The sequence below is a fragment of the Trichoderma asperellum genome, chromosome 4 (genome assembly GCF_020647865.1).
Source record: "Trichoderma asperellum chromosome 4, complete sequence".
Taxonomy (NCBI): Eukaryota; Fungi; Ascomycota; class Sordariomycetes; order Hypocreales; family Hypocreaceae; genus Trichoderma; species Trichoderma asperellum.
In genome coordinates this window covers 4,407,174-4,428,345 of record NC_089418.1, presented here as the reverse complement: position 1 = coordinate 4,428,345, position 21,172 = coordinate 4,407,174, and the positions used below count along the sequence as shown (strand labels likewise).

Below are 21,172 nucleotides of genomic sequence, written 5' to 3'. Positions count from 1 at the left end.
TGCGGCTTTTCAAATATACTTTTGACATCCGGCGCTGAATAACCAACCATAACTGTCGTCGCCGGAATTGATCCTTCACAACTAGCATATTACCGGTTGGGATTTTAAGAGATTCGATCATTCGAAGTCGACGAAACAAGCAAAGCTATTCCAAAAGTAAAGACACTATCTCGAAGCGATAGTCTTAGATAGACGCCATGGCGATCAGTCTTTTTAAAGATCAGGGCCTGGAGACTAAAGCAAGGCGCAGCAGCCGATATAGTTGACGAATAATACGCGTTCGATACGCTAAACATGCTAAAACGGTTACCCAGCTAATCGTTGTATAAACTAGCCCGTATAAGAAATTTAGGCATGTTGAAAAGATCGAGTTATAAATGTGTCAATCGTTGTAGAAACCAAGCGATTTGGACCATGACTAGTTGTCATGCGAGCACAGATAAGCGCTGGGACATATATTGGGGATATCTGGACTACGTCATTAAGTATCTCATGATTTAACTGCGCAGATGAAAGCTGCAAAAGCGTCGTGAGTTGCGAGCCGAGTTTAAAGTAGGTTTCAAAAAGAGACTTCGAATAATCACGTTCTTGCTAAGCAAGCTTCCTATCACCAGAATGTTTTATGTTAAGATCAAATGCATTCCAAACTTTTCGTAGAGTTGTTTAAAAGCAACGGTAAAGCGAATACGATATCCCTCGTTCAAATCACCCTCATATCCAGCGCGCATCTATCTCAATTCCATGTCTGATTCCGAGTAAAGCGGAAACTCCCGAAGAAACCAACCTCGCCCTTTATTTAGGCCAATCTCAAGAACTTAATGAGCCGAATGGTTCGCAATACTTCTCTCCAGTTTGCCCATCCATTCATTGCTGCGTAGGAGCAATCATGTATTGTAGCCTCCTCGGATCATCTCAGAATGTTGAAGATGTATCGACAATCGTTCTTAAAGAGTTTCGAATCTCAAACACAGCAAGTTGTCTCTATTCCAGCTTTATTCTTTCCTTCACATCTTCGAGCAGCTTCTCCATCTTATGCCTCATTTCCACGCCTTGAAGGGTAGTATATAGCTCATTAGCGATCTCAGCCAGCTGGAAGAACTGGTTCGCCGGCGCTTTTCGTTTCTGCAATTTATTTGCCAAGTGAGAAAGAGCAAATATGTCATTAGCCAAACTCTCATTGATCTTGCGTAAAGCTGCCCAAGATTCGCTCTGATGGACGTTTACTCCAGCGAGTCTGTACATGGATTGTGAAATATCGTCCAGGCCCATCTCGGGAAATTCTTTCGCATTCCTGCAATAACCCACAAAATAGCCGAGGTCTGACGAATCTTCAGATTCTTGGTCAATTGCTTCCTGCAGCTTCTCGGCCATGGCTGATGTTGACATATAGGCAGTTGGCAAGCTCTCGAGATCAGCCAAGAGCTCCTTCCAGACCGAATGAGTAATGGTGGGCAGTAATCTCAACTCTTTCATGACGAGCTTCTTTAGAAGGGGACCCCAGACAATTGTTTCTTCTCCAGGGTCTTCTTGGCCCCACGAGTGGCGCGGCAGGGAAGAAGACTTGGATATTTCATCAACATCAGCCCATGATCCTGCGTGAAATAAAGGAGTAGGGTTTTGGTGCCCTTCGTTGCTCATATTTCCGAGACCTTGAGCTACAAGAAGTCCATTCTCATCAACCCATAAAAGAGAGCTGCTCCCAACAACAAGATGACCTTCTTCGATTAACTGATTTAGCCGGTATTCTTGACGATTAATAAAGGCAGCTCTTGTCTTCTGATGGGACGTGGGTAGATCGCTTGAGTTGGAGTTTGTCCGACCCGAAGCGCTCTCTGGTCGACTTTCACAAGCAACGATTGACTGGTTGTCCATCTTTTCGATATTATGTTGGATAATATGGGAATTTGTAAGATGGCGTCTAGTGAATGGAGTGACGAGGAAGAAAATCGGAAGTTGGGGAAGAGGGAAGATTGGGGTTTTTATGTAGCGCTCAGCTGGGAGAAGAAAAAGAAATGCGCACATGAACAGTGAATCTTGAGAGAAAGTCCTTTGGGTTGGTACTTTGGAATTGGTGGAAATACTTAGTGGCACGATGTCACAAACAGAACTCCGAACATTTCAGTCTCTCCAACTTTTCTCCTAGCCCCAGATCTGCCATTCTACATTGGAAGTGGTCAGCGATGTTAAATTTCAACTTTTGGCTTTACTCCTCGACACAACGCGTCATACTTGTATGCAGCTATGTCATGGCACTATTTCTCCTCGATTATTACACCCAATGAAAGGATCCTTTCGGTATATCTCAGCTAACACCAACATTGATTCAAGGACGAGGAAAAAATCTCCTAGTTCAACAATGATCAAGAGCATTTTCTAAAGACTCGCTTTATAGCATAAATTAGTGGGCGATCTTCATAGCAGCCATGGATGAATACTCTCTACTATGATTATCTAGGTAGCTATCTAGGTAGCCCAACCCCATTATTGACCTTTTACGCCATTTATCATTTCTTTTTCTTACAAAAGCGTAGGAAACACTTGCAAGCTACAATTGATTCCTTGCTTATAAACACGTCGCTCACATTTGTTCTAAGAATACAGACCAATGACCTCACGATTATCTGTTGCTTTAGAAGCCGCTGCACCTGAGATTTAGCCAAACGCCGCTAACAACTCAAGACTCAAATTTCTCATTTTTATATTACCAAGTATTGAGATCAAAAAACAACCCAGCGTGCAGTAGAGATGAGACCGTTTTGTCAGCAGCTCTCTTCTTTATTCTCGCAGCATTCTCGCCATTCTGTTCACCCCATCAGCAGAGAGTATACCGCCCTCAACGTATGTTTGCCATAAATGACGGCAAATATTCTGTAGCCATAGTGGATATTCTTCCGTAGATCGGTACTTCTCCAGTTGCCAACTTGGTTTCTCCCACGCTTCCTTCCAGCCTTGTCATATCATCCAATCACATCCACCGCCTCAACACAATATATGCACAAAGGTAGGTTCCGTTACGAAGTATCTCGACGAAATATAAACGGCTCAATAATATTTGAAATAGATGTGCTCTGATTGCCTTACCATACGACCCTGCACTATGGTGATCCAGAGTGCAGCTACAAAAGAATACTCATCAATCTCGTCTTAACCCTTCTCTACAAATGTCTCGTTATTATCCAAGTCTACAAATATACATTATAGGTAGCCATCTATTTACCACTTCTAGCTCCCTTCTACATAAAATGTTATAAAGCCTCGTTGGTTATATCAAGCTTTGGGTTCTTCATTTCCCAAATCTTTTCGTATCTTTCTCGGGCTCCTCGACCACACCTCTCCACCATCCTATTGAGCCATTCTTCATCTAGATTCTCCGATCGATAACAGTCTGGCTCCGCTCCATTCTCCAGTAATATTTTAGCAATATCCCAATATCCCCAGACAGTAGCTGCATTCAAGGCATTTTTGTACTCTCCTCCCTGTGCATTAACGTTTGCTCCCTTTTGTATCAATAGCTTGACTGACTCAGTCTGGCCTGACAATGCCGCTGCCTGTAAAGCAGAGCCGAATTCGCCTCCTTCTGCATTGATATTGATATCAGGACAGTTTTCAAGAAGAAAAACTAAGCCTATGTTTTCACAGAGAGATATCCCAAGACCTCTATGATTAGCCATGATTGCTGACTGGAGGGCGAAGCCAAAAGGCCCCGCCTCAATATTAGCATCAACACCGCGCTCAAACAGAAACTTAAGCCTTTCGAGTAATTTGGTTCCTTCAATACCATCGTAGTAAAACTTCAACGTGGCTTGCAAAGCCGTGCCGTGTCTTGGATCATAGTCGTTGATGTCGACGCCCAAGTTCAGCAGCTGCTGTATGGCACTATTCGGAAGGCCGATGTTTGCCGCCGCAGCGTTCAAGGCGCTGCCAAAAGCACCGCCTTTGGGATGAACATCAGCGCCATGGTCAAGAAGTAGTTTTACCATGTCTTGTGCAAGCTTGCTGTTTATGCGGCTGTATGCAGCTTGGAGAGCAGTTCCATAACGGCCGCCCTGCTCATTCACATCGGCTCCCCGTTCAAGCAGCTCATGCACAAGCCATTCATGCCCATAAGCTACGGCAGCCTGAAGCGCCGTTCCAAATTCTCCTCCTTTAGCATGAATATCGACTCCATGCTCGAGTAGAAGCGATACTTCGTCCTTAGAGCAGCACTTCACACAAGCGAGCTGCAGCGCGTTCCCCTCGTGACTCTGAGCATTGACTTTTGCTCCCCTGCTTAGCAGTAACTTCATGAGATCCAGCCTATCTCTTAAGGCGTAAAGAGAAGCTTGCAGCGCGTTTCTATCATGTCTGTCTAGGGCATTCACATCAGCTCCCTTGTCTAAGAGTATCTTTACGAGACTGATGTTGTTGAGTCGACACGCGGTTTGCAAGGCATTACCAGCCTCGCCTCCTTGAGCATTGATATCTGCTCCAAGATCCAACAGATGCTCAATGAATTCAATAAACTCGGTGAATTTGGTCTCTGTAATGGCAAGCCATGATTCCCTGCACGCCGCTTGAAGTGGAGACCCGAAATTACGGTTCGGAGTAAAAGCATTTACGCTTGCCCCTTGATCTAGCAGCAGATAACACAAATCCCAGCGATGGAGTGATGCCGCCTTGATAAGTGCCGTTTCTCCGTCGTCCTGTTTCAGGGCACCTTCGCTGAGAAGAAAATGAAAGCACTGGTCTTGAGAATCCCGAACGGATGAGGCAAGCACGCTACCCCCCATTCTCGATCGAGCGTAAATGTCAGCTCCATGGCCAACGAGAAATTTCATAACGTCGAGATGATTTCCCTTTGCTGCCGCGTGCAACGCTGAACCACATTCCTTGCATATTGCATTAATTTCTGCCCCCTTGTTAATCAAAAGCTTCACGATCTCGAGGTGACCACCTAAGGCTGCAGCCTGCAGAGCAAAACAGTATTCTCTATCATCGTAGATTTTGCGCCTGGCATGTTCAGCAGCTTTCACCATGCTCCCCTCCCCATTAATATTCGCGCCCTCGTCAAGAAGCCCCCATACCATGTCAAAAACTCCCTTATAAGCCGCATGCTGCAACGCCATATCTAAATCCTCTTGGGTAAAAAAGTTATTCGTTCCAGGGCCGTGTGAGAGCAGCATCATTGTGAGACTCGGAAGACCCAGCCAAGCTGTGTAGCATAGTGGTCGCGCTAAGAATAAAGTTGCATCGACAAAAAACCATGGCCCAAAAGATATCATTTTCGCTAGAGTCTTGCTGCGGGCATTAAGGGCAGATACTGCCTTTTGGACGACTTCAGGAGGCCACAGTGTGCTTGGAATCATCTCGAGATGCCAAGCCCACTGTCTACTGGTATAACTGTACAAGACTTCCGGCTTGTTTCTGAATTGGGGTTCGTCTTTGATATCGTCGGCGTGCAGTAAGTGGTGAGCCAAACACGAATGTGCAACGTGTAAATGAGCGTCGATCTCAGTAAACCCAAATGCTGCTGCCGGTCCGTCAGTAATTTTTGTAGAAGTCAGGTATTCTTTGATGGAAAAGTGTGCCAAGCGAACTTTACGATCAGCAACTACAACCAAACTAGAAAAATATTTCACGACGTCACTAGCACGGAAAAGCTTCTCTGTTCCATCAGGAGGGAAAGTGTATTCAGGGTGAAATGTAAAGATCTCTGACAGCCAGTCAACCTCAATGGGTTTTAGCGAAAATGCCAGCCATTTTAGCGAATTCATGACTCGGGGTTGAAAATTTGGACTGATGCTCAAGAGCATCCTGTCGTAAGTTGCACTCAGACCATCGGGGAGGCTTTGGAGGGCTTCGCGGATTTCAGCGACAGTTGATAGGTTGTGAAGTGTGTCGAACTGGCAGCGAACATATTGGAACCTTGGATAGAATTAATTAGATCGTCTTATCAGGTACCTGGTAAATATCAGGCTGCTTACATGCCATCCGCTTTCTCAACCAACGATTTTCTTGCTTCTGCCTTTACACTTGCAGGCCAAGATTCGTAATCATCATTTGCAAGAATAGAGTCAATAAACAGACCAATATCGTCATCAACGATATGTCTATAGGCTAGTAGATCTAGCTCGTAGCTGGAGAAACGTGATAAGTGGTGTCTCATTGCTGAGCTAATATCGCTCTCCTTACGGCTGGTGAAGAGAAGATGAAGATTTTTAGGTGCTTTATCAAGAATTTCATGTAAAGCTTTTGTCAGCTTCTTCCTTTCGCCACTCAGGGTTGGGCATTCATCCAGAGCATCAATGATGATATATACTGCCGAAAATCCAAAAATGGAATCTTTAAGTGCGGTTATAAGAGTTTGAGTATCAGGCCGCCTGCCGCTGACCTTGTATTCGCTGAGCTTCTGGGCCGATGGCGGAATATTTGGCCTATGAGCTAAGATCTGCTTAATGATAGATGCAAGCATTACATCTACTTTTTGTTTCTGAGAATCAGTGAAACTAAAGTAGAAGTACGGGACCGCAATTAGCGGATCAGATGCGTATTTATCATCAATATGTTTTATGACTGAAGAGCTCAAGATGGATTTTCCTGAACCGGCTGCAAACCCTTAGTTAGCCTAAATCAAAGCCTCAACAGTGGCAGAGTGGATAGTACCTTGCCCATGAAGCCACAACAAAGATCTCTCTTCTTTTTCCCAAGCCAAGAATTCTTGATTCTTCATAAGCCACTCACTTGTTCCAGCTTCATGTCTGTCACGAGCTGCGTTATACATATGAGAGGGGTCAACTTGACATAACCAGGACAAAAATTCCTTGCGATCATGGTCTTTTGCTGCTTCTTCCAATGCTTTTCGTAAGCCAGAAACATCTTCGCTAACAGTAATCCAAGTTGCAAGAGACTTTTCATGCTGTTTCTTTGCTTCCAAAGAATCATGACTATATTGGACATCATGCCAGAGCTTGTCTAGCCCAGCCAGTGCGTCTTCTTGCAGGCGCACATCGTCGATCATTGCCTCCCAATCGTTCCACTTGACAGCATCTAAGCCAAGCCGGTGCGCGAAGTTTTGAGTTAAATGACAATAAGTCTCAGCCTGGAATTTCAATATCTTTTGATATAGAGCCTCTAAAGCCCCCTTGTAAGCCAAGTGATCAAGAGCTGAAGACTGGCGGTTATCCCCTTCTAGCTCATATCGCCGAACGTATAAATCCTCACGTAACCGACCCCTAACAATAAGCGTCGAGATGTAATCTAGCCCTTTTGCAAGTGATTTATCTTGTTCAGACAGATTAAGCAAAAGCTTAGCTGAATTAGTCTCTTGCCATAAACAGACAGCTTGCGGCCAGGATCACAGACAAAACTTACAGGTAGCAGCACGCTAATCCCTCCCCATGCAAGCGAGGCGGGTGGGTTAACAGTAAGAGCATTGGAGATGTGTTCGTTAGCTCTACTAGCTATGCTCGAGAAGATGGGCAAAACGGCTGAGAATTGAATATCAGAATTCCCGAATTTGAGCCTCCAAGCGTCGCGCTTGATTTTCTCCATTTTATTTCTGAGTACAATTTCCATCCGCTCGCGTGCATTAATATTAGGAGCCAAGATTAAACTGAAGCCGGCAGTCAGATCTTCTTGTATCTTGGACTCATATTCTTGAATAAGTTTTGTATCTTCCTGGCGTAGCTTTTCGTATGCCAAATTCCACAGCTCATGAATCGGCGTATCAGTCAAGTTCAATCCTACTGGCTGCTTAGGCTAAACCAGTACTATTAGCAGTACTCAAGTCTTCTTGCGGCATGGAATTAGTTCACACTTCGATATGTTTAAAGTCAGTATGTTCGTTGGATGGGTTGGGAGGCTTTATTGTCGCTTGGCCTTCTTGGCTCCCTTGGCTATGAATGTCATTGTTTGGGCTGTTCCTCTTGTTCCTAGTAAAGAATTTTTTTCGTAGTTCGTCTCGTAAACCCATCTTAAAATTATAAATAAAACAGTTCTCACGACGTAAGTATTATTTATAAAGTTGTAGCTCTTTCATGCTTTGTTGTTGCTTGTTTATTGTATCGTGGGATTAAGGCACATGTTCATGCAGCTGTCAGGTACTGGAATAAGTACGGGCCGATCAGCCAATTAAGACTGCCTACAGCACATTAATCCATGTAGGGCCATCCTACATAGAAGAAACAAGTAGTTTGCGCATATTTACGATAAAACTAACTATTATAACGATTTAGCAGTCGCGAGATTAAATTACTTGTCTACCAGAATACAAGCTGTGTAGGCCGCCTTTTTTTTTTTCGTATCCGAGGCCTTTATCAATGAATATTTAATAAAGATTGAAAGAAAGACCCTTGTCTGCGAATTTTAATGAAGAAGTCTTACGCAGTTAGTCGTTCTATTTGTCAAAATTTCAAGCCTGGATTTTATTTCATTACGTCAATACTTCTTATGCATTTGCTGATCTGCCGGAATATGTCATCTGTCAATTAGAAACCAATTCTTTACGATCAACATGGTCATAGCCTCTAAGCAGATAACACATTTCCATTGAAATGCCTATTGACTGGGCTATTTCCTATTTTGTGCTCATTAGAGAGAGAAATAAATATGCCCAATGATGGATCCTGTGACTCAATTGCACGCGAGTCCTCATGACAAGTAACGAACCATCTTGTAATTCTACCTCGGCCACCGTATGAGCATCCATTAATTTGACTAATCAAATATAAATTCATCTCTAATATGCCATATCGCGTATCCTCCCTTTTATATGAAGTCGTAGAAATGATCAGCGAATTTCTGTTTACTGATCTTATTTTCTGATTATTGAACATCTTCATCCATGTATACCGATATCATTACTAGAAGCGATGTCCTACGTATCGCAATTTCATTGACAAATTGCTCCATAATCATTTGTCATTAGAAGAGGCATTTCTTACCATTAAAAGGAGTACTGTTCTATTGATATATAAGGCAGGTTATGAGGGTGATGAGAAATATAAATACTTCTCTCGCCGGAAACTTACTTCGTCAAGAAGATAATCCAGCACACCTACAATACAAAACCAACTCTTATTATCATCTTCTTCTAAGAAAGGTTATTAATATGGCACTTATTAAACGAGTTGCTATTCTTGGCGGAACAGGAGCTCAAGGTTCGAGCGTTGTGAGGAGTAAGTAAACATCCGTTCTTTCGCTTGTATAGCTAAAAGCTTATAAAAAGGCAGATCTTTCGAAAGCTGGAACATTTGAGATCACCGTTCCTACTAGAAACCCATCTTCTGCCGAAGCTCAGGCTGTTGGAGCCCTGTCAAACGTCAAACTGCTGCAGGCTGACTACTTGACCGAGGCTGGCATCAGAAGTATACTCGCAAACCAAGATGGAGTATACTTCAACATGAATTCGTTTGCTGTTACCGAGCCATTCGTTTACTTTTGGACATTTCGCGCATATGAAATAGCTGTCCAAAGTGGATTGAAACTCTTCATTTTGCCAGGTAGTATAAATAGATACAAAGCTCACGGATACAAGGAAGAATTCCGAAATGCACACGGGGCAATTTCAGGGCGGTTGTCTGACTGGCTCTCCAGCCAGCCAACAGACATTCTACCATGGTCTATTTTATATGGTGGCGTTTATGCCGAGATGCTATGGACACTACTCAAACCACGAGTTCGGGATGATGGCGTATATGAGTTCGCCGCGCCCATTGGGGACGGCAACATCCCATTTATACCTTTAGAAGACTACGGCGCTCGCGTACGATGGATATTCGAGCATCCAGAGGCCGCCATTGGCAAAAAGCTAGACTGGGGTCTTCTTTATACGAGCTATAAAGATTTGGTGCAAGCATTCGAAGAGACCACGGGGAAGCAAGCAGTGTTCAAGGACTTGACACAAGACGAGTGGTTCGATAGACTGCGAGTGATTAGGGCCCCAGAAACTAAGTTTCCTGACAGCGGGCTTTCAGATGACGATACCACGTTTACATGGAGGCGCACGTTTGGCGCTTGGTGGAATTACTGGAAATATAATGACCACACTCGAGATCCTAAGAGGGAGAAGGAAGCGGAGGCGTATGCTAATGAAGTGTATCCCACCAGACTCAAATCTATCAAGGAGTGGATGGTTGCGAATAAGTATACAGGTACAAGATAGTTTTACATCTTTATGAATTCATTACGAATACATATTTCCAGAGATCTCGGTTCGTTTGTAAGCTATATCGCAGCTCTCCCCAAAGGGGGACGAGTCTAATAGGAAATCTTACCGAGCGGAACAGCTTTATTTTGCACTTATGAGTCATTTCAGAGGATATTATGCTAATATACTTAAAAGACAGAAACATTCAAAGTTACATATCATATCGCCTGCGTTAGCCCAGGCAAACGTAGTTTTTGAACAGCATTACCCAAATCGCCAATTCATTCCATTCCCAATACAACACATTCATGCGACCTCCCCAGTTTGAGAAATTATATCTCCTCTTCCACCAGCGCCCCTCCGAGCTAAAGCGCTTGGGCCAGGGCCACAATCTCCTTCACCATGATCTCATCCGCCACAAAGTGCTGATGCTTCACCTTGTGCTTAGTAGGTATGCCAATGCTCGCGTGAGCCACCACTGTGCCGTCACCATCTCTATGCTCATCCTCCATAAGCTTGTACCTCCCAAGGACCTTTTGCGTAGACTTCGACCTCTCCTCCATAGTATGTGGCGTGTGGATCTTATCACAATGATATCCCACCGTTTTGGCCCGAAAGTCTGCCTCTACCTCGAGTTCGTGGAGGTGTACCGCGGCTGTCTCGACATTATGGCCCTTCACATGCACTCCATGGTGATGGCGAGAAACGTATTGTTTCCACGCATAAGACAGTTCGTACGCAGGAGGAGGTCGTGTTGGCTTGTCAGGTGGTGGCCTGTCTACAAGACCAGTCTTTCCATGCTCACGCAACCACGGGTATCTAGGCCACAGATCATCCATGATGGAGCCAAACTGTTGCAGCACCTGTGTAAGCTTGCGTCGATTGGGGAGCCACCAGCCAAAGCCGTTGTAAGCCCGCTCTACGGCCATGGTTGAGCCTCCAACAGGCACACCGAGAGGCACGAAGTTGGCGATGGCCCCTTCTACTCCGTCGTACATGGCGAGTGCCCTCCTACAGATGAGTCCTCCCATTGAATGCCCAATAAGAATTAGTCGACGGCCAGGATTGCTCTCGCGCAATGCTAGAATGCCTTTCGCACAAGGCGCTACGTGGTATTGGACGCGATGGCGCCAGTCGTAGGCGTAGTAGTAAACATCTCCATATCCAGACAAATGTTCAAGGAACCAGCCATAGCCGGGAACTTCGATGTAATCCAACCCTTGATCCAAAAGCTCTCCTACGGTTAATTTGTTCTCGATTCCCAATTCCTTGGCTTTATACCACCCATATTTCGCGCCGGCAGCTTTTTCAATATTCCAAGCCCAATGTTTATCGCGAACAAGGAGTTCCGTCCCCATTATCCCAGGGACAACGATAAATATCGGACGTTCGGCATCGTCCTGTGTAATTTTCGTATCATGTCTTTCAATTGGCGCTTGTTGTCCATCTTGCGCCCCCTGTCCAACTTGCATCTGCTGTCCATTTTGCGCCATGCTTTGTCTCTGTTTTCGAAGAGTGTTTAGAGACAATCATCAATAGTATAGAAAAGTGAAGATAGTCAATGAAGTGGCAACGTAGAGCGCGACCGCTTAAAGTTATTATATACACGTAGGCAGAGCAGCAGCTCTAGCTTGGTTAGACCAAGAATACTAAACCCTATTGGTTCACTGGTTTCTGGAGGTGCTGCTCAGGTGTATTTCCAAATGATTTGGGGAAAATTGCAGAGGAGATTAGGTTGCAGCTACATGTGTCTCAACAGTATATAACCGAGTCAGGCTACTCTGTGGCGGCGCCATGATCTCATAGGCATGGAAGCGCCGGGCTTGCATATAGCTATGCGTGGTAAGTGGGTTAGAGCTGAAAAACAACGGACATGTAGAAACTCACATAGAACGCCATTGAAAGCCACAATCTGCAATCACTAGAACAGACAAGTGGCTCACATTTGATAATTCCGAATAGCGAGGGTGTACCGGCTTATTCGGATAGTCACTATGGAAAAACCAGCAAAGGCGTAAACAAAGACGAATTGAGATAAGATCTCTCCTATCTAAGATCCCATTCAAACCTCAGCCCCGGTGAAATATATGAAGACAGCCTCGAACTACTAAAAGCTCAGCTCAGTAATAATTATTTGTATCAAGTTTTAGCATGCGTTGAAAGTTGAACAGTTGGCTGAATCGAGCTTTTTTAAAAAGAGAACTTTCGGACGTTGTTAAACCTCGAATCACGCATAACAGCTACCATCAACATCTTCAAAAAGCTCGATTTAGCTGTTCAACAGACACATAGAGTTTGTATGCATCAGTGAAGACGCCATTCTTGTTACCTCCGAGTCTGAAACTTGATGCAGCATCGTCCATATATATAATAGAATAACGCTCAAAGAATAAAAGAGTGGCGTAGTTATCTGTAGCTTCAAAGCATCCATACATTGCAGAATCATTCTACCCCATGCAATGTCAGTACGCGAGTTGAGTAGGGAGAGTAGCCACAGATCGAATACACTAGACTTACACTTATATCTTCTCTATCTTACAATATTTCGTTCCCTTAAATAGCCATCTCCATATATACACTAGCCATCGCTTCGTCGATTCGATTCAACGGCCAATCGTCTCCGCCCAAGAAAAATATATCGTATCACCACAGCGTTCCTCTCTCTTTCCTTCTCTTCTCCAACTACTCAATGCATTAGCGCTTTACATGTCCAGATCAGGGTGCGTACCAAACATACCCAAGCCGATTTACAATCGCGATACGCCCTAAACCACACGTCAGCCCAATCTCCACAGCCGTATAGCTGCCAATCCCACAGCTAGTATCGTAAAACGTACTGGAAGTATTCTCCGCACATTGCCTTGTCGCCGTTATTCCGGTAGAGGCATTTGTAGCTGCGCTGCGCCGCTTCCTGGCACGGATCGTAGAATTGGCTCTTGGATTTTCTGCGAGATTGCCAATTGTCAGTAAAAGCTATGCAGAGAGCGCGGATAGCCAGTGCGCGGCAATTACCCTTCGAAAATATTCTTCGTCTCCTCGGTCCAGGGACCTTTTTCGGTGGTCTGCGGTTCTGAAGACATGCTTTCGCTGGCGTTCTTAATAATGAATGTCGCTGGCAGATGCGGATGTTGAAGCCGGAAGAATGTCGGCAGCTCAACTTTGCAGCATTGACTTCAATCGAACCACCGCGTTACGTCATTCCGTCTAGCGCTGAAGCTCGGTGAGATTTCATGTTGGCTGCGATAGACAAAATAAATTAGAATACTATTGGCTATTAGATTCTAGGAATGCAATTGACATAGAAAGCAATTCAACACTAATATGAATTTTTCAAAATATTAACACCAACATATCCATGCCCCAGAAGCAGCTATTGCAGCTACCTTTCCACAGCATCCAGCTCGACTTACACAACACCACCCAAATCTTCACACTAACCAGTTAATATATAACATTGTGTATTTTATTTGCAATGCCCCAATTACAAAACTAGTAAACATTTATTTCACTTTAACCATTTCTGCAGCTTTACCCCAAAACTCATCAGCCCCCCATCCACCGCGCTGCTCACTCTGCTTCTTCAAAGACTCCAACAACCCTTCTCTCGCCATCTCAATCTTCCGAGCGGCGTCTTTGCTACAACACAAGCCCGCATCGACTTCCTTCAAATCATGTCCACCGATCAAACCCACCGTGGCTAAGCCAAGGTAAGAATGGTAGATATCCGGAGGCTCACCGACAGCTTTGCCGAATCCGCCAATGATATGCTGTGTAATGTCCAGTAAGTAGTTGCCAGTCGGCACCGCATCGTAGACATAATCAGCATCAAGTAACTAAGAGTTAGGGTAATCCATTTCGTTAGCTTCACTCTGAAGACAAATACCGAGAGCTATCAAACTCACCCTGAACATGCTACAAGCCCACCACGTATAGCAGGTATCGGCTTTCTTGTTCCACCTGCCGTTGAATCCCGTGTACGCGCGCTCCCCATCAAGACTCAGATCTCCGAGTTTAGCCTCGAGATAGTTCTCCCCTGTGCCCCCGTCACTTGCAATGGCCTCTGTGTTTGACAAACATTTGAATTGTCTGTGCGCAAGGAACTTGAGTAACTTGGTACGATCTGCGATGCCGCTGTTCATGGCCTGTTTTGCATCTGCCGTTGTATCAGGATGCCTATCGAGCAAAGATAGTGCCGAAATGGCGCAATATGCATATCCGGCTATACAACATTAGTATACTAACTCAAGTCACCCAATATGTAGCAAATACTTACCGTGAGACTCCTCTGTCGAAGACTCTGCAATACCGCCATCATAAGTCTACCACCTCATAGTCAATATCACACCCATAACTTATACAGCATCTCAAGGGTAGGGGAATCACCTGGAGACTCCTGATATACTCCGTCATCCTTTCAACATCAATATCTTCCACCCAATTCTCATCCCCCTTCTGAACGGAGCCCCGCAGCATCCATCGTATAGAGCTTGCCAGATAGCTGTGGCGCGTATCCCTTCCACCCGTTGGTTCGCCCTCCCACAGCACCTGTCCAAAGCTCCCATCGCTCCTCTGCAGCTTTCTCAGCCAGAGCAGCACCGCCTTGCGATCAACCCCAGCGTACGCCGAGCGCTGCTCCTCTTCAGTCTCCGCCGCCATGCCCAGCAATATCAGAGCGAAAAAAGTAGCCGCTATGTTGGCCGAGCCTTTGGAAGCATTTTCGCCCGCCATGGCATGAGTTGGGCTTCCGCAGAAGCCTCCATCTGGGTGCTGGAGACTCAAAACCCAGGTTCGCACTGCTGCCCGATCCTGGGCTGTGAGCGGGACGGACAAGATGTCGAGCGCAGAGATGATAAAGAAGGCAAATGTGAGTCTCGTTGAGTCGCTTCCAGTGTAGGCTGTCGGGAGAAATGTCTTATGGCATCGCTGCCAGTATTTGATGTGCCGCGCCTTGTCCAGCTTTGGCGCCTCAGCGTCTGAAGCGCTCATTATGGCAAGCGTGTTGTTGAGAATTGGCCGCGGAGATGTGCTTCGGTCTGCTCATACAAAGTGCAATGCAGCGAAGAAGTCAATTATAATCAAAACTTTCAACGAGGAATACAATGCAGGATAAGCATCAATTAGTAGTAGTGCTTGGTTTATCGAACGAGCAATCTCGCTGCCCCGTCGTCGTTCCATTCATTCAGCTCCTGTCGCCAAACAGTACTTGGTACATGTACTCTCACACATTGAATGCGCCACAGCCGCAGCGCCACACAGAGCGCCGTTATGCTTTTCCTTCAGCAGCCCCTAAAGCTCTAATCGATAAGGACTATTGAAGCTCCTGGCTTCAACATTTCAAGGTGCTCAAGCATGTGACGCCAATCATCACTTACTCTTCCTTTCAATTTCACCAAAGCCGGTTCTTCTTCTGCTTCTTCCCTCTTGAACTCATCCTCCAATTTCATCATCAGAGGGAGGGCGCCATTCCTTCACATCCACCTACCGCAAGCCGGATGCTCTGGGAGATCACAGATCACGGAAGACCGCTTGTGCCACGTATACGGAGACTCTGAAACAACACACGATCAACTACAGCTACCTCTATGCTCTCATAACAAGCAAACATCAACCATTTCCTGGAATCTATACGCTCACGCTGAAATCCGCCCGCCATGGCTCTCATATCTTCCACCACAATCATCACCTCCATCTCCCTCCTCCACCTCACCCTAGCCTACTTCTTCCTCATGCATCCCAAAACAGTTGAGGACCAGGCATTGGTCTTTGTTCTCGGCGAAAGCATGAACATGGTACGTCTTTCTCGTCTTCGCTTCTCGTCTAGATCTCCAGCTAATCCAGTGACTCGCAAAACAGCCCGCCGTACGTGGCTTTGACGTTCCAAGCCCGGCTTTGGCCCTCGTAGCCGTCGTCCTTGGCTTCTCCGGAATCAGTGATCTTGTTTCGCTATCAATGCCCGAAGATTTTAGCGCTCTGTACTACTGGGGCACTCAAGGTACGTCCCATTATCCCTTCTTTTACTCTCAAGACGCTCTTTGCTGACTATTCGAGCCCATCTCAGCTCCTCTCCGCTTCTTCCTCTCCATGCTCCTCGTCTTCTACTCCTACACCTTCAGCCCTACCTCGCCGCTATTCGCGTCCTCTTCCTCCTCTTCGACAAGACGCCCAGGTGTCTCTCACAAAGGCTCTGGATCAGGCACCGACCACTTGCACAACAGACTGCTCTTCACATTCATGTTTATCGAAATGATGGCTTGGTTTTGGACTTGGATTACTCTGCGGGAAGAGAGATCGGCCATTGTCGAGAAGATGAGGAAGCAGCATGAGAGAGAAGCACACAGCCATTAAATGGTTAAACCGAAATGTCAAATCTTTCCTCGAATTAGTAACTCGCATAGTAAAAGAAGCATCAATGTCACAGCAACGCGTCTTCAAAGACACCATTATATATATAATAAAAAAAAAGAAAAAGAAAAGAAAAGAAAAGAAAAAGAAGTATTCCAACAAAAGAAAAAGAAAAACCAATGAAATTTGTCTATTGACTTTCAAATTCTAGCTTTGCTCAGTCTAAGTCGTAAGAAAATACAACGTAGATATCCATGACCACGGTGGGTATAGTACATATAAGAAATATGCTTTTTTTACAAACTGACAATAAAGTCGAAACAGTAAGACAAGAGGAAAAAAATTTTGCAATATACACTAGCGATTAAGCCTATCTTCGCCAAGTTGGTTCATTAAAGAAATAGGATATGGGGAAAGGGGGAAAGGGGGAAAGGGGGTGGTATCAAAAGAAGCACATATACTTCTGGGTATATGTGTCCATGTTGATGCTGTATTACCAATCTGCTTTCTTTGCAAGCAGATACACTTCGATTTCGAGCCATGGCTAAGCTCATCAGTTGCTTTTGTGCAGCGAGCCACACTAAGCGAGTACTGTATTTCTGGGAGAAATCGCCGAAGGACTATGTATATCCGCTGGGTGCACTTCTGCTGTAGGAGTAGTCGCTTCGTCTTCAAGAATCTGCTCCTCGATGATCTCGCCTGGACCTCCAACCAACGGGCTGAACGCATCGACCTCCTCAATCTCCTCCTCTTCCTCCTCCTCATCGACACCGCCCATATGATCTTCGTCTTCTTCCTGGATAGTAATCTCTCCAGAATGACGACCCAATCCTGAGGCGCTACCGCTTCGAGAGTGAGAATGAGATCCGCTGCCCGCATTTCGCATTGGTCCATGGGAACCTCCAAAGCTAAGACCCGGGCCCTTGAACAAATTCTTCTTTCTCTTCGCAAACATGACGCCCGTGCCAAATGGATTCGGTGACCCCGGAGCTTGCGGCTGGCTTGGCATACCTTCGTTGTACATGTTCATCGTAGGAGCGGGCGGCATTCGAACAAGACGAATATTGGAGGGGAAAGCTGTACCAGTAGGAGTGGCAGGCAGAACCTTTACAGAGTGGTGAGGCGAGTGTCCGCGAGCCAACGGTGTCTTGGTCGTCGACACAGAACCCGTAGAACTGGTGGAAGATGCCTTGGAGTGAGTATGATGGTGGTGATGCATAGATCGCACGGAAGACACAGAAGACGAAGTCGATTTTCTCCCTCTCAAGCCTGCTGACGAGCGGCGGACAGTGCCTCGGGGCGTCAGTGGTGACGGCGATAATGACTGGCGTTTATAAGCCTGTGATGTGCCGATTTTAGGTCTCAAAGGCTGTTGAGATGGTGTCCCTACAGGTCCGCTGACGCTTCCTCGAAGAGACCCATAGCTAGATGATCCGTTGGTCTTAGCAACGAGGCCGTTGGGAATGACTCCCTTGGGAAGAGGAGCGGTAGGATTTGCTCCTATTGAGCTGGTGTTGGGGTTTTTGCTAGTCTGCGGCCTGGGACTGGCGTCATTACTGCTTTTGGTGCTGCCTTCTTTCTTATGAAGGTCCGGTACACTTCGACTGGTGCGCCTCTCATGTCCACGCCGTCTTCTCGTAGTGTTCTCGATGAACCAATGAGTCCAGTTCTTCCAATGAGCAATGATCGCCTGGCTGGGTTTCTTTTTCGCTTTTTGCAGACTATTATCGTCCTGTTGTTGAGAACTCGGTGGAGCACTATGGTCATCAAGACCTAAAGATTCGGTAGTAGTGACAAGATGCAGAGTCGATCCTCGAGACCTAGCGCTGCGTAAAATACCCTCCTTGGGCGGCGGAATCGGTCGATAGTTGCGAGTTGTAGAAACTGAGCGGATAGAATGGCTATCAATGGAACGGTGGCGGCCATTTTCATCCGGAGTTTGCGGTGCATTCGAACGACTGCCCTCGGCGGTAAAGTAAGAGACATCAGTAATCGCCAAATCATAATAGTGTGCGCTCCTGCGATCCGGTCTCCCTCGACCCCTGGGCATTGCTGGCTCTCCTAATTTGATAAATTGTTTAGTTAGGCCGCCATCTTCGTCTACATCCTGTAGCATCCGTTCGAAACGACTTGATGCCACAGAAATCCGATGAAGGCTTTTGTCCATATCCCGTTCTCTTTCTTTCCTCTTTCTCTCCCTCCGGCGAAGTTTTCGTTCTTCCTTTTCAAGTAATAGCGTCCACCACCCAGCCAGGGCATCGCACTTTTGCGCCATAACACTCTCGATGATCGCGTCAGTGTCTACTCCGGCACTTCGCATGCGGTGTAGGCAATCTTTCTCCAACAGAGTAGAAAAGGGGGGCAGGGCTTTCGTTTCGAGAATAGCCTGCTGTGCTGGCGCATGCTCTGCCAGAAAAGGGTGAGCTAGAATCTCCGGGAGTCCTGGTCGGAGTATGGGTCGTTTTGACAGAAGAGATTTTATAAGGGGAATCGCTTCAACTGGAAGGTGATCGGGAAAGTTTGGTTCTTCAGTGAGAATCTTTGTACGAGTCACGTTGTCATCATCGTCGTCAAAGGGAAGCTCTCCACAGAGCAGGGCGTAAAGGATGATACCCAAACTCCAGACATCCACCTTTTCACCGGCATATTTCTCTCCTTTCAACATTTCCGGAGCAGAGTAGCATATTGTTCCACAGAAGGTCTGCAGATGATTCGTTCGGCCCTCATACTCTCTCGTAAAACCAAAGTCGACCAACTTCACGTTCTCGTGTGTATCAAAGAGGATGTTCTCGAGCTTGAGGTCGCGATGGACGCATGACTGCATGTGCACATAGCTGACGGCGCCGACAAGTTGTGCAAAAATCTTTTGTACCTTGGGCATAGGAAGTGGGCCATGATCGAGTAGATAGTTGTACAGTTCGTCACCTAGAAAAATGGACGTGTTAACTCGCTTCTCGGGATGCGCAAAAGCAAAAGAGTAAGGCAGAGACGGGCTCTGGCGCTGTGTTGTAAGCTTTACCTGCACAATATTCAAGGACCATCCACACCAAATTCTCCGTCACAATAACTTCATACAATCTCGCAATGTGTGGGTGGACAAACTGTCTGTGGTGGTGTATTTCGCGGGCCAGATTAGAGTCGGTTCTATTCGCCGACTTCAACACGACCTGGGTGGCATGATTAGCCAGGATCGGCATGTTACATCCGCCAATGAGAGAGGCACTCACCTTGGAGCCATTAGTGAGCTTATGGGTGGCCAAATACACCTTACCAAAGGATCCTTTGCCAATCAGGCGGCCCAGGGTGTAGTTGCCGACTGATTTGAGATCGTTGCTCGAAAATTCACTGTAGAGATTGAAACACTCCCAGTCAGCAAAGCAGTAAGGCGATAAGGGGAGTGAACCACGAGTCGGCCAACTTACTCTAGGAGCTCCTGGTAGGAATTGGCAAGCTATACAGCACCGCTCAGTTAGCCACACACATCTCTGTCCCCAAGCTTGTGATCTCTTCTCTCCTCCTCTTCCTCCTCGTCCTCCTCCAGATCCGCTCAGATGGAGAGGCTCAACCAACCTTGGCCTTTCGTCCCAGCGCCTCGGCCTTCCCCTTAGCCGTCTGCATCCCTCCTCGTCCGGCGCCCGCTGCGCGAGCTCTCTTCGTCCCAGGTATAGATAGGCAAAGGGACTTCAGGATCCGGGCCCTATGTCTTCGTTCAGCGGCCACAGGGGACGACGACGGGCCGCAACTCGGCGGTCCCCCTTTGCGTATGTGCGGCGTCGGGCTCGGGGTCAGGCTCCGGCTCGGCCTCTGGCGGCGTCAATGCATTCGACGATGTCGTGAGGATCGCGTACGAGGCAGCGTCTTGGAGAGGGCCGAATTGGCGCGTCGCACGGCGAGGTGGTTGAGCAGAAAAACGGTTCCCCGCTGGGGATCGGTCGCAAGAGCTCGAAGCGAGATTGTCTGCGAAAGGCAAGGATGGATTGGGAAATTTCAACATGGGACATGGGACATGGGGTCCGTGACGGTGACTTGACTTGGGACTTGGCCGGGGGGCTGACTGATCACCATCGCTGCAAGTACCTGGAAGCGCAGATACCTTGCGGGCGGACACTGGGTGCCAAGCAGCATGCTAAGGCACGGAGGTGTGCGCAAGTAGCGGTACCTGCGGCTGGGAGTACCTCGTGGGTGGCTCGCCCAGGGTGTTGCAGCGCAGGGGCTACTATTCTTAGGCACCTGCTACCTACCTAGGTAGCAGTTGGAAGACCACTTATTATTAGTACCTACTACTACGGAGTAAGGTAGTAGTAGATAGGTACTGCTATGCCAGGTACTGCTGCCAATCTCGTATTCCGCAGCGAGCGTGTTGGTTCAACCCGTTATATATAAATACAGCTGCAGAAGTCGCCATCTCTTCACGCGTTGCTCTATATTAAGCTGCTTCCATTGTTGTCGACGATGGCCACCGCGGGATGCCCCGTGCGGAACAGGCACTCGTACCCGGTACTTGCACCGCTAACACCGCCAGGTTTAGGATTGCGTCGCCAAGCAGTGGAACCCAGATGCGCTGTGACATCTTCTGCAGCTGGTAAAGTGGCGTGGGTCGACGTGCTATTCTTGCTTCTTCGCGGGATCTGCAGCAGCACTTTGTTAAAAGGGGGTTTGCTATTCTCTGGGGCTTCTTCAGCTGCTACCCATGCTTTGTGCGTG

General features: G+C 46.7%; 8 protein-coding genes across 9 annotated transcripts; 2 read left to right on the top strand and 6 right to left on the bottom strand.

Moving 5' to 3' along the window:
* Positions 1 to 981: 981 nt before the first annotated feature.
* On the bottom strand, positions 982 to 1,872 carry TrAFT101_007844 (uncharacterized protein; the record flags this gene model as incomplete). Its single annotated transcript, XM_024900488.2, has 1 exon — positions 982 to 1,872. One exon carries the CDS (start codon positions 1,870 to 1,872, stop codon positions 982 to 984), a length of 891 nt encoding a protein of 296 aa, XP_024759038.2.
* Positions 1,873 to 3,120: 1,248 nt separating this feature from the next.
* Positions 3,121 to 8,000, bottom strand: TrAFT101_007843 (uncharacterized protein). 2 transcript variants are annotated; one of them, XM_066128160.1, is made up of 5 exons: positions 7,796 to 8,000; positions 7,351 to 7,737; positions 6,643 to 7,285; positions 5,964 to 6,585; positions 3,121 to 5,904 (listed from the first exon to the last, which is right to left on the bottom strand). In XM_066128160.1, exons 1-5 carry the CDS (start codon positions 7,949 to 7,951, stop codon positions 3,246 to 3,248), a joined length of 4,467 nt encoding a protein of 1,488 aa, XP_065984277.1. In that variant the 5' UTR covers positions 7,952 to 8,000; the 3' UTR covers positions 3,121 to 3,245. The 2 variants fall into 2 exon arrangements, with proteins under 2 accessions (XP_065984277.1, XP_065984278.1); XM_066128161.1 differs by having other exon boundaries at positions 7,351 to 8,000.
* A 1,088-nt stretch (positions 8,001 to 9,088) lies between these two features.
* On the top strand, positions 9,089 to 10,141 carry TrAFT101_007842 (uncharacterized protein; the record flags this gene model as incomplete). Its single annotated transcript, XM_024906838.2, has 2 exons — positions 9,089 to 9,155; positions 9,210 to 10,141. The coding sequence occupies 2 exons, from the start codon at positions 9,089 to 9,091 to the stop codon at positions 10,139 to 10,141; spliced, it is 999 nt and encodes a 332-aa protein (XP_024759040.2).
* Positions 10,142 to 10,395: 254 nt separating this feature from the next.
* TrAFT101_007841 (uncharacterized protein) lies at positions 10,396 to 11,650 on the bottom strand. The gene has a single exon (XM_024906839.2). It carries the CDS (start codon positions 11,617 to 11,619, stop codon positions 10,492 to 10,494), a length of 1,128 nt encoding a protein of 375 aa, XP_024759041.2. The 5' UTR covers positions 11,620 to 11,650; the 3' UTR covers positions 10,396 to 10,491.
* Positions 11,651 to 12,381: 731 nt separating this feature from the next.
* Positions 12,382 to 13,206, bottom strand: TrAFT101_007840 (uncharacterized protein; the record flags this gene model as incomplete). Its single annotated transcript, XM_024900460.2, has 6 exons — positions 12,382 to 12,573; positions 12,644 to 12,656; positions 12,777 to 12,808; positions 12,864 to 12,891; positions 12,964 to 13,071; positions 13,139 to 13,206. The coding sequence occupies 6 exons, from the start codon at positions 13,204 to 13,206 to the stop codon at positions 12,382 to 12,384; spliced, it is 441 nt and encodes a 146-aa protein (XP_024759042.2).
* Positions 13,207 to 13,575: 369 nt separating this feature from the next.
* Positions 13,576 to 15,303, bottom strand: TrAFT101_007839 (uncharacterized protein). Its single transcript, XM_024901980.2, has 4 exons — positions 14,510 to 15,303; positions 14,400 to 14,445; positions 14,029 to 14,345; positions 13,576 to 13,959 (listed from the first exon to the last, which is right to left on the bottom strand). The coding sequence occupies exons 1-4, from the start codon at positions 15,110 to 15,112 to the stop codon at positions 13,627 to 13,629; spliced, it is 1,299 nt and encodes a 432-aa protein (XP_024759043.2). The 5' UTR covers positions 15,113 to 15,303; the 3' UTR covers positions 13,576 to 13,626.
* Positions 15,304 to 15,452: 149 nt separating this feature from the next.
* On the top strand, positions 15,453 to 16,561 carry TrAFT101_007838 (uncharacterized protein). The gene is made up of 3 exons (XM_024901981.2): positions 15,453 to 15,915; positions 15,980 to 16,118; positions 16,185 to 16,561. The coding sequence occupies exons 1-3, from the start codon at positions 15,778 to 15,780 to the stop codon at positions 16,469 to 16,471; spliced, it is 564 nt and encodes a 187-aa protein (XP_024759044.1). The 5' UTR covers positions 15,453 to 15,777; the 3' UTR covers positions 16,472 to 16,561.
* Positions 16,562 to 16,623: 62 nt separating this feature from the next.
* TrAFT101_007837 (uncharacterized protein) lies at positions 16,624 to 20,493 on the bottom strand. Its single transcript, XM_024908412.2, has 5 exons — positions 20,039 to 20,493; positions 19,891 to 19,919; positions 19,696 to 19,813; positions 19,488 to 19,635; positions 16,624 to 19,393 (listed from the first exon to the last, which is right to left on the bottom strand). Exons 1-5 carry the CDS (start codon positions 20,084 to 20,086, stop codon positions 17,049 to 17,051), a joined length of 2,688 nt encoding a protein of 895 aa, XP_024759045.1. The 5' UTR covers positions 20,087 to 20,493; the 3' UTR covers positions 16,624 to 17,048.
* Positions 20,494 to 21,172: the final 679 nt, after the last annotated feature.

Bases quoted from the DNA above. Each gene is read 5' to 3' on its own strand.
- TrAFT101_007841 (XM_024906839.2), bottom strand. From the start codon at position 11,619: ATGGCGCAAAATGGACAGCAGATGCAAGTTGGACAGGGGGCGCAAGAT.
- TrAFT101_007837 (XM_024908412.2), bottom strand. From the start codon at position 20,086: ATGCAGACGGCTAAGGGGAAGGCCGAGGCGCTGGGACGAAAGGCCAAG. The intron at 19,636-19,695 runs GTGAGTGCCTCT...CATGCCACCCAG, and splicing joins AGCTCACTAATGGCTCCAAG to GTCGTGTTGAAGTCGGCGAA. The intron at 19,394-19,487 runs GTAAAGCTTACA...CCATTTTTCTAG, and splicing joins GGTCCTTGAATATTGTGCAG to GTGACGAACTGTACAACTAT.
- TrAFT101_007839 (XM_024901980.2), bottom strand. From the start codon at position 15,112: ATGAGCGCTTCAGACGCTGAGGCGCCAAAGCTGGACAAGGCGCGGCAC. The intron at 14,446-14,509 runs GTGATTCCCCTA...ATGAGGTGGTAG, and splicing joins AGTATATCAGGAGTCTCCAG to ACTTATGATGGCGGTATTGC. The intron at 14,346-14,399 runs GTAAGTATTTGC...AATGTTGTATAG, and splicing joins TTCGACAGAGGAGTCTCACG to CCGGATATGCATATTGCGCC.
- TrAFT101_007838 (XM_024901981.2), top strand. From the start codon at position 15,778: ATGGCTCTCATATCTTCCACCACAATCATCACCTCCATCTCCCTCCTC. The intron at 15,916-15,979 runs GTACGTCTTTCT...CTCGCAAAACAG, and splicing joins TCGGCGAAAGCATGAACATG to CCCGCCGTACGTGGCTTTGA. The intron at 16,119-16,184 runs GTACGTCCCATT...AGCCCATCTCAG, and splicing joins GTACTACTGGGGCACTCAAG to CTCCTCTCCGCTTCTTCCTC.
- TrAFT101_007843 (XM_066128160.1), bottom strand. From the start codon at position 7,951: ATGGGTTTACGAGACGAACTACGAAAAAAATTCTTTACTAGGAACAAG. The intron at 7,286-7,350 runs GTAAGTTTTGTC...AATTCAGCTAAG, and splicing joins GGATTAGCGTGCTGCTACCT to CTTTTGCTTAATCTGTCTGA. The intron at 5,905-5,963 runs GTAAGCAGCCTG...ATTCTATCCAAG, and splicing joins GTTGAGAAAGCGGATGGCAT to GTTCCAATATGTTCGCTGCC.